This window comes from Heptranchias perlo, chromosome 17 (assembly GCF_035084215.1).
Source record: "Heptranchias perlo isolate sHepPer1 chromosome 17, sHepPer1.hap1, whole genome shotgun sequence".
Lineage (NCBI taxonomy): Eukaryota > Metazoa > Chordata > Chondrichthyes > Hexanchiformes > Hexanchidae > Heptranchias > Heptranchias perlo.
The window spans coordinates 60,364,770-60,380,763 of record NC_090341.1 but is presented as its reverse complement, the minus strand read 5'-3'; the positions used below and the strand labels follow the sequence as shown (position 1 = coordinate 60,380,763).

Genomic DNA, 15,994 nt, shown 5'->3' with positions numbered 1-15,994 from the left:
ACCCGACTCAACTCCTGGGGTATATGTCTCATCTGTACCGAGCTCATCTCCTGGGGAAAATGTCTAGTCTGTACCCTACTCAATTTTTTTTATTCGTTCATGGGATGTGGGCGTCGCTGGCGAGGCCGGCATTTATTGCCCATCCCTAATTCCCCTCGAGAAGGTGGTGGTGAGCCGCCTTCTTGAACCACTGCAGTCCGTGTGGTGAAGGTTCTCCCACAGTGCTGTTAGGAAGGGAGTTCCAGGATTTTGACCCAGCGACGATGAAGGAACGGCGATATATTTCCAAGTCGGGATGGTGTGTGACTTGGAGGGGAACGTGCAGGTGGTGTTGTTCCCATGTGCCTGCTGCCCTTGTCCTTCTAGGTGGTAGAGGTCATGGGCTTGGGAGGTGCTGTCGAAGAAGCCTTGGCAAGTTGCTGCAGTGCATCCTGTGGATGGTACACACTGCAGCCACTGTGCGCCGGTGGTGAAGGGAGTGAATGTTTAGGGTGGTGGATGGGGAGCCAATCAAGCGGGCTGCTTTGTCCTGGATGGTGTCGAGCTTCTTGTTGGAGCTGCACTCATCCAGGCGAGTGGAAAGTATTCCATCACACTCCTGACTTGTGCCTTGTAGATGGTGGAAAGGCTTTGGGGAGTCAGGAGGTGAGTCACTTGCCGCAGAATACCCAGCCTCTGATCTGCTCTTGTAGCCACAGTATTTATTTGGCTGGTCCAGTTAAGTTTCTGGTCAATGGTGACCCCCAGGATGTTGATGGTGGGGGATTCGGTGATGGTAATGCCGTTGAATGTCAAGGGGAGTTGGTTAGATTCTCTCTTCTTGGAGATGATCATTGCCTGGCACTTGTCTGGCACGAATGTTACTTGCCACTTGTCAGCCCAAGCCTGGATGTTGTCCAGGTCTTGCTGCAAGCGGGCTCGGACTGCTTCATTATCTGAGGGGTTGCGAATGGAACTGAACACTGTGCAGTCATCAGCGAATATCCCCATTTCTGACCTTATGATGGAGGGAAGGTCATTGATGAAGCAGCTGAAGATGGTTGGGCCTAGGTCACTGCCTGAGGAACTCCTGCAGTAATGTCCTGGGGCTGAGATGATTGGCCTCCAACAACCACTACCATCTTCCTCTGTGCTAGGTATGACTCCAGCCACTGGAGAGTTTTCCCCCTGATTCCCACTGACTTCAATTTTACGAGGGCTCCTTGGTGCCACACTCGGTCAAATGCTGCCTTGATGTCAAGGGCAGTCACTCTCACTTCACCTCTGGAATTCAGCTCTTTTGACCACGTTTGGACCAAGGCTGTAATGAGGTCTGGAGCCGAGTGGTCCTGGCGGAACCCAAACTGAGCATCGGTGAGCAGGTTATTGGTGAGTAAGTGCCGCTTGATAGCACTGTCGACGACACCTTCCATCAGTTTGCTGATGATTGAGAGTAGACTGATGGGGCGGTAATTGACCGGATTGGATTTGTCCTGCTTTTTATGGACAGGACATACCTGGGCAATTTTCCACATTGTCGGGTAGATGCCAGTGTTGCAGCTGTACTGGATCAGCTTGGCTAGAGGCGCGGCTCGTTCTGAAGCACAAGACTTCAGCACTACAGCCGGGATGTTGTCGGGGCCCATAGCCTTTGTTGTATCCAGTGCCCTCAGCCGTTTCTTAATATCACGTGGTGTGAATCGAATTGGCTGAAGACTGGCTTCTGTGATGGTGGGGATATCGGGAGGAGGCCGAGATGGATCATCCACTCAGCACTTCTGGCTGAAGATGGTTGCAAATGCTTCAGTCTTGTCTTTTGCACTCATGTGCTGGACTCTGCCATCATTGAGGATGGGGACGTTTACAGAGCCTCTTCCTCCCGTTAGTTGTTTAATTGTCCACCACCATTCACGACTGGATGTGGCAGGACTGCAGAGCTTTGATCTGATCCGTTGGTTGTGGAATCGCTTAGCTCTGTCTATAGCATGTTGCTTTTGGTAAACATATCTCGTCTGAACCCAAATCATCTCCTGCGGATATATCTAGTCTGTTCCCTATTCATCTCCTGGGGAATATGTCTAGTCTGTACGCTACTCATCTCCTGGGGAATATGTCTAGTCTCTACGCTACTCATCTCCTGCAGATATTCGTACTCTGTATTTACTCATCTCCTGCGGATATATCTCGTCTGTTCCCTATTCATCTCCTGGGGAATATGTCTATTCTGTACCCTACTCATCTCCTCGGGATTATGTCTAGTCTGTACCCCACTCATCTTCTGTAGGAGTGTTTCCCATTGTTTGTGCATTTCACCAATTTTCCTTTACACTTTATCTGGGCTAGTTCCCTTTTTATGTCATTGTAATTGACTTTTTCCATTAGGCACCTATGTCTTTTTCTCGTCTCCTTTTCAGTTTTTCCAATGAACCTAATTATGTTCTGGTCACTGTTTCCGAGATGTTCCCCTCCCCTTACATCATTTACACTACCGTAACTCATTTCTTAGAACTAGATCCAGCATTGTCTCTTTTCTTGTTGGATTAACAAGGGACTGATTTCGAGAGCAGTTTGGACATACTGTCAGAACCCCTCCCGTTCTTTGGCTCTTCCATTACTCTTATCCCCATCCCCCAATGGGCCGTAAATTGTTTGGAGCGGTGAACCAGCAGTGTTTGCCACTCGTTGGATTTAAATTCACCCACTAAGTTACCGCATCCTTTTTGGCGTCAACTTCCTTGAATTCTGAGTTCAAAAAACATCAGCATTCTTTCCCGGGCTGTGTGAACGGGGATAGGATCCCTAAAGCCCCTCAACCAATCAGCTTGCAGCAAGCCACGCTGTCAGAACCAGGAAGTGAAACTCATTCACAAACCGCGCAGACTAAAAACCAGGAAATGCCGATAAGGTTAGTAAATGTAATATAAAATGAGATAGAGAAAGCAAAATAAAGAGAAGGTAAGATTAAAGTACTGGGATAAAAGAGACAGAAAGAAAAAGAAAACTTTTTTTAAAAAATTTAATTTTTAAAAAAAAATATTTCAAACATCCAAAAACTATTAAAATCAGGAGTAAATGAAACTCCACATTTTTAAAAGTTAATTTTCAGTGCCAGAAAGGTTGTTTGGCAGTCATTAATACTTACCACACCGTTAAAAGTTAGTTTCAATCTGATATAACTCAGCGTCCCTTTCCTTGGCGAGACTAGTTAGTTTCCAGCTGGCCAGGAGAGTAAATTAGTCCTGCTCCATTGATTGCAGCCGGCGAGGTCCCTTTAAGGCAAAGCTTTCAAATCACCGGTGAATCAGAAAAAGCATGTAGGGTTGCCGGGAGTTACTCTTCAGTTTTCGCTGAAGTAACGGTGAGCCCTGTTAGCTTCACCCTGATTTGTAAGGCAATTTCTGGGCCTATGTGTTTCTGCATTTAGGAACATATAGGAACATAGGAACAGGAGTAGGCCATTCAGCCCCTCGAGCCTGCTCCGCCATTTGATAAGATCATGGCTGATCTGTAATCTAACTCCATATACCTGCCTTTGGCCCATATCCCTGAATACCTTTGGTTGCCAAAAAGCTATCTATCTCAGATTTAAATTTAGCAATTGAGCTAGTATCAATTGCCGTTTGCGGAAGAGAGTTCCAAACTTCTACCACCCTTTGTGTGTAGAAATGTTTTCTAATCTCGCTCCTGAAAGGTCTGGCTCTAATTTTTAGACTGTGCCCCCTACTCCGAGAATCCCCAACCAGCGGAAATAGTTTCTCTCTATCCACCCTATCTGTTCCCCTTAATATCTTATAAACTTCGATCAGATCACCCCTTAACCTTCGAAACTCCAGAGAATATAACCCCAATTTGTGTAATCTCTCCTCGTAATTTAACCCTTGAAGTCCGGGTATCATTCTAGTAAACCTACGCTGCACTCCCTCCAAGGCCAATATGTCCTTCCAAAGGTGCGGTGCCCAGAACTGCTCACAGTACTCCAGGTGCGGTCTAACCAGGGTTTTGTATAGCTGCAGCATAACTTCTGCCCCCTTGTACTCCAGTCCTCTCGATATGAAGGCCAGCATTCCATTCGCCTTCTTGATTTCCTTTCCACTGTTTGGTGATCTATAATAAACTCCCAACAGAGTAACAGTTCCCTTCTTATTCCTTAACTCCAACAAAGTAGGTTCATCTTTCACACCATCCTCTATACCATCCCTGTGTTCTAGCCCTGTAATGGAATCTTTGATTAACAAAGCTGTCTCTGCTGCCTTTTATCCTGCTCTATCTCTCCTGAATAGTTTGTAACCAGGGACTTTCAGTTCCCAGTCCTGCCCCAAAGCCACATCTGCTAATGATGTTATCTTGGCAATTTGTGCCTCTAGATTATGTACATACAATTCATTCCCGCATGCTGTCTCTTTGGTGACTTTACTCATTTTAACCCCTCTTCCTTCTGATCTGTTTTCCTCTTTTGTCTTTCCCACACTCCTTTTCCCTCTTCCTCTCCTTTCTGCTTCCCCATCACGGTTTTCCCCCCTTCATCTGTCATATTAATGGAAACACTCCCCCACCACTGTAGTAACTCTCCCAGAGAGGAGATTGGACCCTGTCTTGTTTATGTGACGTCCATTCAATCTGTACAGGCCACTCCTGCCCCAGAACTGGCCTCAGTATCCCAGGAACCTCAATCTTTCCCTCTTACACCATCTCTCCAGCCCCCGTCCATCCCGTACAGGCCACTCCTGCCCCAGAACAGGTCCCAATGTCCCAGGAACCTGAACCGTTCCGTCTTACACCATCTCTCCAGCCACACATTTAACGCCCTTATTTTGCTTTTCTTACAGTGAGTAATGTGTAGCACCAGGGGTAATGCTGAGATTCCTAATCCTGGGGTTGGCTCTTTAATCTATCTCCCAGTTCCTGAAACTCCCTTTGCATGACCCCAATTCTTTTCTTTCCCCTATGTTTCCAACATGCACCACATTTTCTGACTGTTCCCCATCCTGCTCCAAAATCTTTTCCACCTAGAATAGACTCATAGAATGACACAACACAGAAGGAGGCCATTTGGCCCATCATGCCTGTGCCGGCTCTTTGGTAGAACTATCCAATTAGTCCCACCCCCCTGCTCTTTCCCCACAGCCCTTCAAATTTTCTCCCTTCAAGTATTTATCCAATTCCCTTTTGAAAGTTATTATTGAATCTGCTTCCACTGCCCTTTCAGGCAGTGAATTCCAGATCATCACAACTCTGTGTAAACATTTTTTCCTCATGTCGCCTCTGGCTCTTTTGCCAATCACCTTAAATCTGTGTCCTCTGGTTACCGACCCTCTGCCACTGGAAACAGTTTCTCCTTATTTACTCCATCAAAACCGTTCATGATTTTGAACACCTCGATTAAATCTCCCCTTAACCTTCTCTGTTCTAAGGAGAACAATCCCAGCTTCTCCAGTCTCTCCACATAACTGAAGTCCCTCATCCCTGGAATCATTCTAGTAAATCTCCTCTGCACCCTCTCTAAGGCCTTCACATCCTTCCTAAAGTGTGGTGTCCAGAATTGGACACAATACTCCAGCTGAGGCCTAACCAGTGATTATAAAGGTTTAGCATAACTTCCTTGCTTTTGTACTCTTTGCCTCTATTTATAAAGCCCAGGATCCCATATGCTTTTTTAACAGCCTTCTCAACTTGTCCTGCCACCTTCAAAGGTTTGTGTACATACACCCCCAGGTCCCTCTCTTCCTGCACTCCCTTTAAAATTGTACCATTTAGTTTATATTGCCTCTCCTCATTCTTCCTACAAAAATGCATCACTTCACATTTCTCTGTGTTAAATTTCACCTGCCATGTGTCTGCCCGTTTCACCAGTCTGTCTGTGTCCTCCTGAAGTCTGTTACTATCCTCTACACTGTTTACGACATTTCAGAGTTTTGTGTCATCTGCAAGCTTTGAAATGATACCCTCTATACCCAAGTCCGGATCATTAATATATATCAAAAAGAGCAGTGGTCCCAATACCGACCCCTGCTCCGTGATATCACTTACCTTGGCATCTGGGAGGGAACACACCATTCAGGACCCTCAATTGCTCCAATCTATTCCTGTAACTATGGAATCCAGTATTACTATTGTGTTTCTGCACTTCACTCCTGCCCTTTCTCCACAGTTTCGTTCATTGTTGCCTCCTCCCAGTTGTTATGATTATCACAGGAGTTCAGTACTGAATACTCCCAGGAGATGCCTGCACTGCCTCCCATCTCTCCTTCCTACCTGACGGATGGTCACCCGCTTCTGTTCCCCACTAACCCCCTCTGCCTGGAGGATGACCAATGTGCATTTCGAGACCCTTTCAGCCTCCCGAATGTTGACAGTTGCTCTTCGACCTCAGAAACTTTGACCTCGAGTCATTGGACAATAGACCCATCCTGATGCATATAGAGATACTGCATGGAAAGAGGGGGAAATCAGATTCAAGGTTTTCTGAAGGACCCACTTAGAGAATATTCATCAGTGAGATTGACATGGCACCTTGAAAAATTAATTTTAACTTGTAATTATGTTTATCAAAGTAAAACAGGTTAAATATTAGAGGAAGCTTAAATAGTTAGAAAAGGATTTAGAACTAGTTATTAATAGGCCGCGATGACTAATACAGTCTAACGTTTGATTTTTTGCTCCTTGTTTTGTGTATTTTTCTCCGCTGTAGGTCCCTCACACACCATTTCACATCCAAGAGAGCAGGCGAGTGGCCTGTGTATAGGCCTCCATTGATACCAGTCTGTAACTGGAAACGCAGGAGAGAGACCCAGGGTCACCAACCCTTATCATTTCTCTCCCTTATACAGCAGAGGTGCCTTGCCATGATCGCCTAAGCAGAGATGAGGAGTCTTATAGCATCGTACAGAACAGATGGAGACCATTCGGCCAAACGTGCCTGTACCAGATTTTCCAATTAGTCCCATTCCCCTGCTCTTTCCCCATAGTCCTGCAAATTTTTCCCTTCAAGTATTTATCCAATTCCCTTTTGAAAGTTATCATAGAATCTGCTTCCACCGCCCTTTCAGGCAGTGAATTCCAGATCAGAACAACTCGCTGCGTAAAATAATAATTCTCCTCATTCGCCCCTCTGGTTCTAGTAGTGGTGCATTTTACTTCTTTGTAGCCCCAATACAGCAGAGTACTAATGTGCTGTGCCACTGCACTGCAAGGGAATTCTTTCTTTAATTTATGTTCTAGAGGAATAGAATTGAAAAGCAGAGAAATTGGATACGAAATTGGCTAAGTGACAGGAAACAGAGAGTAGTGAATGGTTGTTTTTTGGACTGGAGGAAGATGTACAATTGTGTTCCCCAGGGGTTGGTAATACGACCGCTCCTTTTTTAGATATATATTAACGACTTGGACTTGGGTATACATAAGAACATAAGAACATAAAAAATAGGAGAAGGAGTAGGCCATATGGCCCCTCGAGCCTGCTCTGCCATTCAATCAGATCATGGCTGATCTTCAACCTCAACTCCACTTTCCCGCCCGATCCCCATATCTCTAGAGTTCAAAAATCTATCGATCTCAGCCTTGAATATACTCAACGACTCAGCATCCACATCCCTCTGGGGTAGAGAATTTTAAAGATTCACAACCCTCTGAGTGAAGAAATTCCTCCTCATTTCAGCCTTAAATGGCCAACCCATTATCCTGTGACTATGCCCCCTAGTTCTAGACTCACCAGCCAGGGGAAACAATCTCTCAGCATCTACCCTGTCAAGCCCCCTCAGAATCTTATATCTTTCAATGAGATCATCTCTCATTCTTCTAAACTCCAGAGAGTATAGGCCCATTCTACTCAACCTCTCTTCATAGGACAACCCTCTCATCCCAGGAATCAATGTAGTGAACCTGAGTTGTACCGCCTCCAAGGCAAGTATATCCTTCCTTAGATAAGGAGACCAAAACTGTACACAGTACTCCAGGTGAGGTCTCACCAAAGCCCTGGACAATTGTAGAAAGACTTCCTTACTCTTGTATTCCAACCCCCTTACAATAAAGGCCAAAATGCCATTTGCTTTCCTAATTGCCTGCTGTACCTGCATACTAACTTTGTGTGTTTCTTGTACGAGGACACCCAAGTCTCTCTGAACACCAACATTTAATAGTTCCTCACCATTTAAAAAATATTCAGTTTTTCTATTCTTCCTACCAAAGTGATTAACCTCACATTTCCCCACATTATACTCCATCTGCCACCTTCTTGCCCACTCACTTAACCTGTCGCTATCCCTTTGCAGACTCTTTGTGTCCTCCTCACAGCTTACTTTCCCACCTAACTTTGTATCTTCAGCAAACTTGGATACATTATACTCGGTCCCTTCATCTATGTTATTAATATAGATTGTAAATAGCTGAGGCCCAAGCACCGATCCTTGCTGTACCCCACTAGTTACAGCCTGCCAACCTGAAAATGACCTGTTTATCCTTACTCTCTGTTTTCTGTCCTTTAACCAATCCTCTATCCATGCTAATATATTACCCCCAACCCCATGAGCCCTTACCTTGTGTAACAACCTTTTGTGTGGCACCTTATCGAATGCCTTTTGAAAATCCAAATATACTACATCCACTGATTCCCCTTTATCCACCCTGCTAGTTACATCCTCAAAAAACTCTAATAAATTTGTCAATCACGATTTCCCTTTCATAAAACCATGATGACTCTGCCGAATCATATTATGATTTTCTAAGTGCCCTGTTACCACTTCCTTAATAATGGATTCCAACATTTTCCTAACGACTGATGTCAGGCTAATTGGCCTGTAGTTCCCTGTTTTCTCTCTCCTTCCTTTCTTGAATAGAGGGGTTACATTTGCTACTTTCCAATCCACTGGGACCGTTCTAGAATCTAGGGAATTTTTGGAAGATCATAACCAATGCATCCACTATCTCTGCAGCCACCTCTTTTAGAATCCTTGGATGTAGGCCATCAGGTCCAGGGGATTTGTTGACTTTTAGTCCCATTAGTTTGTCCAGTACTTTTTCTCTACTGATATTAATTATTTAAGTTCCTCACTCCCATTTACCCCTTGGTTCCCTACTATTTCTGGTATGCTTTTTGTGTCTTCTACTGTGAAGACAGATACAAAATATTTGTTTAACACATCTGCCATTTCCTGATTCCCCATTATAATTTCTACTGTCTCAGCCTCTAAGGAACCAACATTTATTTTTGCTGCTCTCTTCCTTTTTACATACTTGTAGAAGCTCTTACAATCTGTTTTTATATTTCTTACTAGTTTACTCTCATATTCTATTTTCTTTCTTTATATCAATTTTTTTTGTCGTCCTTTGCTGGTTTCTAAAACTCTCCCAATCCTCAGGCATCCTAGAATCATAGAAAGAATCATAGAAAGGTTACAGCACGGAAGGAGGCCATTTGGCCCATCGAGTCCACGCCAGCTCTCTGCAAGAGCAATCCAGCTAATCCCACTCCCCCGCCCTATCCCCGTAGCCCTGCAATTTTTTTCCTTTCAAGTACTTATCCAGTTCCCTTTTGAAGGTCATGATTGAATCTGCCTCCACCACCCCCTCGGGCAGTGTATTCCAGATCACAACCACTTGCTGTGTAAAAAAGTTTTTCCTCGTATCAGCTTTGGTTCTTTTACCAATCACCTTAAATCTGTGTCCTCTGGTTCTTGACCCTTCCGCCAATGGGAACAGTTTCTCTCTATCTACTCTGTTCAGACCCTTCATGATTTTGAACACCTCGATCAAATCTCCTCTCAACCGTCTCTGCCAAGGAGAATAACCCCAGCTTCTCCAGTCTATCCACGTAATTAAAGTCCCTCATCCCTGGAATCATTCTAGTAAATCTTTTCTGCACCCTCTCTAAGGCCTTCACATCTTTCCTAAAGTGCGGTGCCCAGAACTGGACACAATCCTCCAGTTGTGGTCGAACCAGTGTTTTCTAAAGGTTCATCATGACTTCCTTGCTTTTGTACTCTGTGCCTCTATTTATAAAGTCCAGGATCCCGTATGCTTTTTTAACCGCTTTCTCAACCTGCCCTGCCACCTTCAACGATTTGTGCACATATACCCCCAGATCTCTCTGTTCCTGCACCCCTTTTAAAGTTGTGCCCTCTAGTTTATATTGGCTCTCCTCATTCTTTGTACCGAAATCACTTCGCATTTTTCTGCGTTAAATTTCATCTGCCACGTGTCTGCCCATGCCACCAGCCTGTCTATATCCTCTTGAAGTCTATCACTATCCTCCTCACTGTTTACTACACTTCCAAGTTTTATGTCATCTGCAAATTTGCAAATTGTGCCCTGTACACCCAAGTCCAAGTCATTAATAAATAATCATGAAAAGCAGTGGTCCCAGCACCGACCCCTGGGGAACACCACTGTACACCTCCCTCCAGTCGGAAAAAGAACTGTTCACCACTACTCTTTGTTTCCTGTCCCTTAGACAATTCTGTATCCATGTAGCTACTGCCCCCTTTATTCCATGGGCCACAATCTTGATGATAAGCCTACCATGCAGCACTTTATCAAACGCCTTTTGAAAGTCCATATACACCACATCAACTGCATTGCCCTCATCTACCCTCTGTTACCTCATCAAAAAACTCTATCAGGTTAGTTAAACACGATTTGCCTTTAACAAATCCGTGCTGGCTTTCCCTACTCTTCTTGGCAACATTATAGGCCTCTTCTTTTAATGTAATACTCTCCTTATCTTCTTTAGTTAGCCATGGGTGAATCACTTTTCCCGTGGAGTTTTTATTTCTCAATGGAATGTATATTTGTTGAGAATATTGAAATATTCCTTTAAATGTTTGCCATTGCTTTTCAACCATCCTACCCTTTAATCTAATTTCCCAATCTACCTTCGCCAACTCACCCCTCATACCTATGTAATTGGCTTCATTTAAGTTTAAGACTAACTTAAGTATGTCACTCTCAAACTCAATGTGAAATTCTATCATATTATGATCACTCTTCCCCAGAGGATCCTTTACTGTGAGATTACTAATTAACCCTGTCTCATTACACAGTACAAGGTCTAAAATAGCCTGTTCGCTGGTTGGTTCCACAGCATATTGTTCTAGGAAACTGTCTCGAATGCATTCCATAAACTCGTCCTCCAATTTTTTTGCCCAGTCTATATGAAGATTAAAGTCCCCCACGATTATTGCATTACCTTTGTTACAAGCTCCTATTATTTCATGATTAATACTCTGTCCAATGGTATAGCTACTATTCGGGGGCCTATAAACTACTTCACCAATGTTTTCTGCCCCTTGTTATTTCTTATTTCCACCCAGACTGATTCTACTTCCTGATCTTTGAGCCAAGATCCTTTTTCACCACTGTCTTTATGTCATCCTTTATTATCAGGGCTACACCCCCTCCTTTTCCATTCTGCCTGTCTTTTCTAAACGTCATGAACCCTGGAATATTTAGTTCCCAACCGTGGTCACTTTGTAATCATGTCTCTGTAATGGCTATTAGATCAAACCCATTAGTCTCTATTTGTGCAACTAATTCATCCATCTTGTTACGAATGCTCCGTGCGTTCAGATAAAGAGCCTTTAATTTTGACTTTTTACCATTTTTCCTGCTTTGACCTTATTCGATTGATGCACTATTATTGGTAAACTCTCTGTCCCTTCCTGCCACACTCTGCTTATCTTTACTTAAATCACTACACTGCTCTGTTGCCTTGACTTTTTTCATTAGTTTTTTAAATTTCCCCTCCCCCCTTTTTTAGTTTAAAGCCCTATCTACAGCCCCAGTTACTCGATTCGCCAGGACACTGGTCCCAGTCCGGTTTAAGTGGAGCCCGTCCCAACGGAACAGCTCCCTCTTTCCCCAGTACTGGTGCCAGTTCCCCATGAATCGAATCCCCTGTCCTATACAGGGCACAATTTCAAAATTTGCAGATGACACAAAACTTGGAAGTGTAGTGAACAGTGAGGATAGTGATAGACTTCAAGAGGCTATAGACAGGCTAGTGGAATGGGCAGACATGTGGCAGATGAAATTTAATGCAGAGAAGAGCGAAGTGATACATTTTGGCAGGAAGAATGAGGAGAGGCAATATAAACTAAAGGGCACAATTCAAAAGGGGGTACAGGAACAGAGAGATCTGGGGGTATATGTGCACAGGTCATTGAAGGTGGCAGGGCAGGTTGAGACAGCAGTTAAAAAAGCATATGGGATCCTGGGCTTTATAGAGGCATAGAGTACAAAAGCAAGGAAGTCATGATGAAACTTTATAAAACACTGGTTCAACCACAACTGGAGTATTGTGTCCAGTTCTGGGCACCGCACTTTAGGAAAGATGTGAAGGCCTTAGAGAGGGTGCAGAAGAGATTTACTAGAATGATTCCAGGGATGAGGGATTTCAGTTATGTGGATAGACTGGAGAAGCTGGGATTGTTCTCCTTGGAGCAAAGAAGGTTGAGAGGAGATTTGATAGAAGTGTTCAAAATCATGAAGGGTTTAGATAAAGTAAATAAAGAGAAACTGTTCCCATTGGTGGAAGGGTCGAGAACGAGAGGACACAGACTTAAGGTGATTGGCAAAAGAACCAAAGGCGACAGGAGGAAAAGCTTTGTTACGCAGCGAATAGTTATGATCTGAAATTCACTGCCTGAAAGGGCGGTGGAAGCAGATTCAATAATAACTTTCAAAAGGGAATTGGATAAATACTTGAAGGGAAAAAAATTACAGGGCTGTGGGGAAAGAGCGGGGGAATGGGACTAACTGGATTGCTCTTACAAAGAGCCGGTACGGGCTTGATGGGCTGAATGGCCTCCTTCTGTGCTGTAACCTTTCTATGATTCTATGAGTTATGTTAAACTTATATAGAACCTTGGTTAGACCACACTTGGAGTACTGTGAACAGTTCTGGTCTCCGTATTATTAAAAGAATATGGAGGTACAGGTGATTCACAAGGAGGTTACCAGAACTGAGAGGATACAATTATCAGGAAAGGCTGAACAGGCTGGGGCTCTTTTCTCTAGAAAAGAGAAGATTGAGGGGTGACCTGATAGGGGTCTTTGAATTATGAAGGGGTTTGACAGGGTAAATGTAGAGAAGATGTTTCCACTTGTGGGGGAGACCAGAACTAGGGACCATGAATATAAGTTTAAGTATAAATCCAACTTCTTTACCCAGAGAGTGGTAAGAATGTGGAACTTACTACCATAAGGAGCAGCTGAGGCGATGCATTTAAGAGGAAGCTAGATAAGTAGCTAAATAGATGAGGGAGAAAGGGATATAAGGGTATGGTGATAGAATGAGATGAAATAGAGAGGGAGGAGGCTCGTGTGGAGCATAAACACTAGCATAGACCAGTTGGGCTGAATGGCCTGTTTCTGTGCTGTAAATTCTCTGTAATGTACTGTTTTATCTTGTTTTATCTGCTAAGGTGTGTCTGTCATTGTTGCAGGAGAATACCTCAGACTGCGGTGCTGGAGCCATGTTGACGCCCTCGTTCTGCATCTTACTAGCTCTGCAGCTGTTTCTCCTGTCTTGGACTGCCAAGCTCAACCTCTTTCCCTGGGCCAGCAGCCTTTGATTTGGGACCTTCCTGTAACTAGATATCAGCTGTGCGATTCTCATGGCTGAGGACTTCCCTTCCCCTGGAAGCCTAATTCTTCATTCCAGTCTCACATCTCCGTGTTGTCGTGTGGTGGAGCTGCAAACTGTGTGTGTGTGTGGAGCTGGTCTATTGTGGTCGTTTGGACAACCAGTATTTTCCTGGCAAGATAACTTGTGGGGAAGGCAGGATTTCATGGATCTGCTTTGTGGAAGACCCTTTACATGAATAAGAAGATGGGAAACACAAGAGGAGCCCATCGTCATCTTGTGTAGGCCCCACTGCTTTCCCAGACTTTCTCTTTACATTTAATAGGAGACCATGGCAGTTTCAATGTTACTGGATAGCATTACTTCCATTGGTATATTCTGCTTTTATCTGCTTTTGAGACAGGTTGCATTTATTTATGCACTACTTAGTTTTGCCAAATGAGATGGCTTTGATCACATATTTTGATTGACAGCCAATTTACAGGGCAGTTCTCCAATTGAAGTGACTGTAAGGTAATGACATCAGCAGTCAGGATAGCATGTTACTCATTGTCACCTGCCAGTTGCCAGAATCCTTCCTTTTTATACCACTGCTTCCATTTTTATTCAGGGAGATTTCTGTCCCCAGTAGTAAAATATGTCCCTCATAAATTCTTTTTAAACTCATCTTAAATGTTCCTCCATCTGAGCACAGAGGCTGCTACTAGGCAGGTGTCCTGTCCGAGGTTCAGGTTCTCCAGCTGTTCTTTGCGTTCCACTCCCAATCCTGACTGTAACTGTGGAACAGATGTGCAGGCGCACGTCACAGGCAACTTTAGAGAAATCCAAATGAAACGGTCTCAGCGTGAAAAGTTGTTTTTGCACACTTAACATCCGTGGGGAAACTGAGGAGAAAAGCAAAGGGGGTAACTTCTTCCAGTGGTAAAGGAGCTTTGTTGCAGCCTCCCCTTTCCACTGTGTGTTACTTATAGGTGACTGCAAGTGACCTGTAGGTGATTGAGAGCGTGTATAATATGTTAGTTGAGGTTGGTTGAGAGTATTGTCGAGTCCCTTACAAGATGTTACTTGAGAGAAAGAGGATGTATGTTACGTTACTTGTAAGCTGAATCGTTGTTGCCTACAGACAGGCTGATTATTTGTGCATCTGTTCCTTAAGGAAGATCAACACTTTGAAAGAATAATGTCCAAGAAATTGTTGAACAGAAGTCAATAAGTGTCGCATTTATTGGACATGTTAAGTGCTGTGATATTGTGAAACTATAGACACTCTAGGTGGCTACAGTGAGTGAAATCCCAACACCTGTTAGATATCAAACCTCCCTATAAATAAGACTTACACACTTGGGGATTTCTAAATCTCTACCATCAGCAGAGGACAAGATGCTCTTTAGATATGTTACTTATACACAGTGATTCACTCATAAAATAAACTTCATAACCAAAAATTATTTATTGTGTGTTGTCACTCTTGCTCTCCTCCCCTAGTTCTATTTGATGTGAATAACCTTTTATTCAGGCTGAGTGTTCTTGTTGGTTCTCATTAACAAGCATCCGCACCTCAATAGTCCTTGTTAGCAAGTAACCGTACCTTATCTCCGAGCGCATTTAAACTGCAGCGACCAGTCTGATACATGTGCAGAGTGCCCCTTCCCAGCGGTTAAAATTTTAGGGGGAGAAACTGGATAGGGCCTACTTCGTCAGGCCTGAGGACTGACCTGCAATCGACATTGGGAATCAACGTGAACTTACCACCAGCAGGGGGAACTCCAATCTCTTAAAGGCAGGCTGTCCATTAGAAATCTCTTAAAGGTAGCTGGCACCTGTTATTTGATGAAAATAACAGTCTACGTCTGCACGGAGTCTGAACGGAGATCAGATATCGCACACGTAAAACACAGATGCAGGTCCCATCCCTATGTTTACACACTGATGAGTTATGTTAAAACATTGAATAAAGGTTGTGCACCACTAAATCCCACATCTTCCAATCAGCACACCAGACCTCACCAATCTGTCGATCTGAGTTTGTACCAGGCCTGTGAGAGTGCATGCACCAAGGTTCTCTGCTGATGCACTAGAGACCCTGGTGCAAGAGGTGGACAGAAGGAGGGACATCCTATATCCGCCGGGGGGGCGATGGGGGGAACAAGAGGCCCTCCAGACATATGCTCAAAAGGCAGTGGGAGGCAGCGGGGGACGAAGTCAATGCCAGGGGCACAGCATCATGAACATGGATACAGTGCAGGAAGAAGTTCAATGCTTTGACACGAGTGGTCAAGGTGAGTGAGGTCAACTGTCAAGTGGTGTCTCCGACCAACTGCTCCACACACTACACCCCCATCACCCACATCCCAACAAACTCCTTCCATCAGTACTCAACTCTTCCAATCAGATGCTTCCTCTCACCCTCACACATTACCACTGTTTCAAGCTGCCCAC

At 44.2% G+C, this 15,994-nt stretch overlaps 1 protein-coding gene across 2 annotated transcripts in view; it reads left to right on the top strand.

The window, feature by feature from the left end:
- Positions 1-14,990, top strand: part of cacna2d2a (calcium channel, voltage-dependent, alpha 2/delta subunit 2a) — a 1,119,650-nt gene extending 1,104,660 nt beyond the window's left edge. For both annotated transcript variants that reach the window (XM_067999049.1, XM_067999048.1), the window contains one exon: positions 13,416-14,990. In XM_067999049.1, coding sequence (XP_067855150.1) covers positions 13,416-13,544 — 129 coding nt within the window. In that variant the 3' untranslated portion in view covers positions 13,545-14,990. The remainder of the gene's footprint in view (positions 1-13,415) is intronic.
- The last annotated feature ends 1,004 nt before the right edge of the window (positions 14,991-15,994 follow it).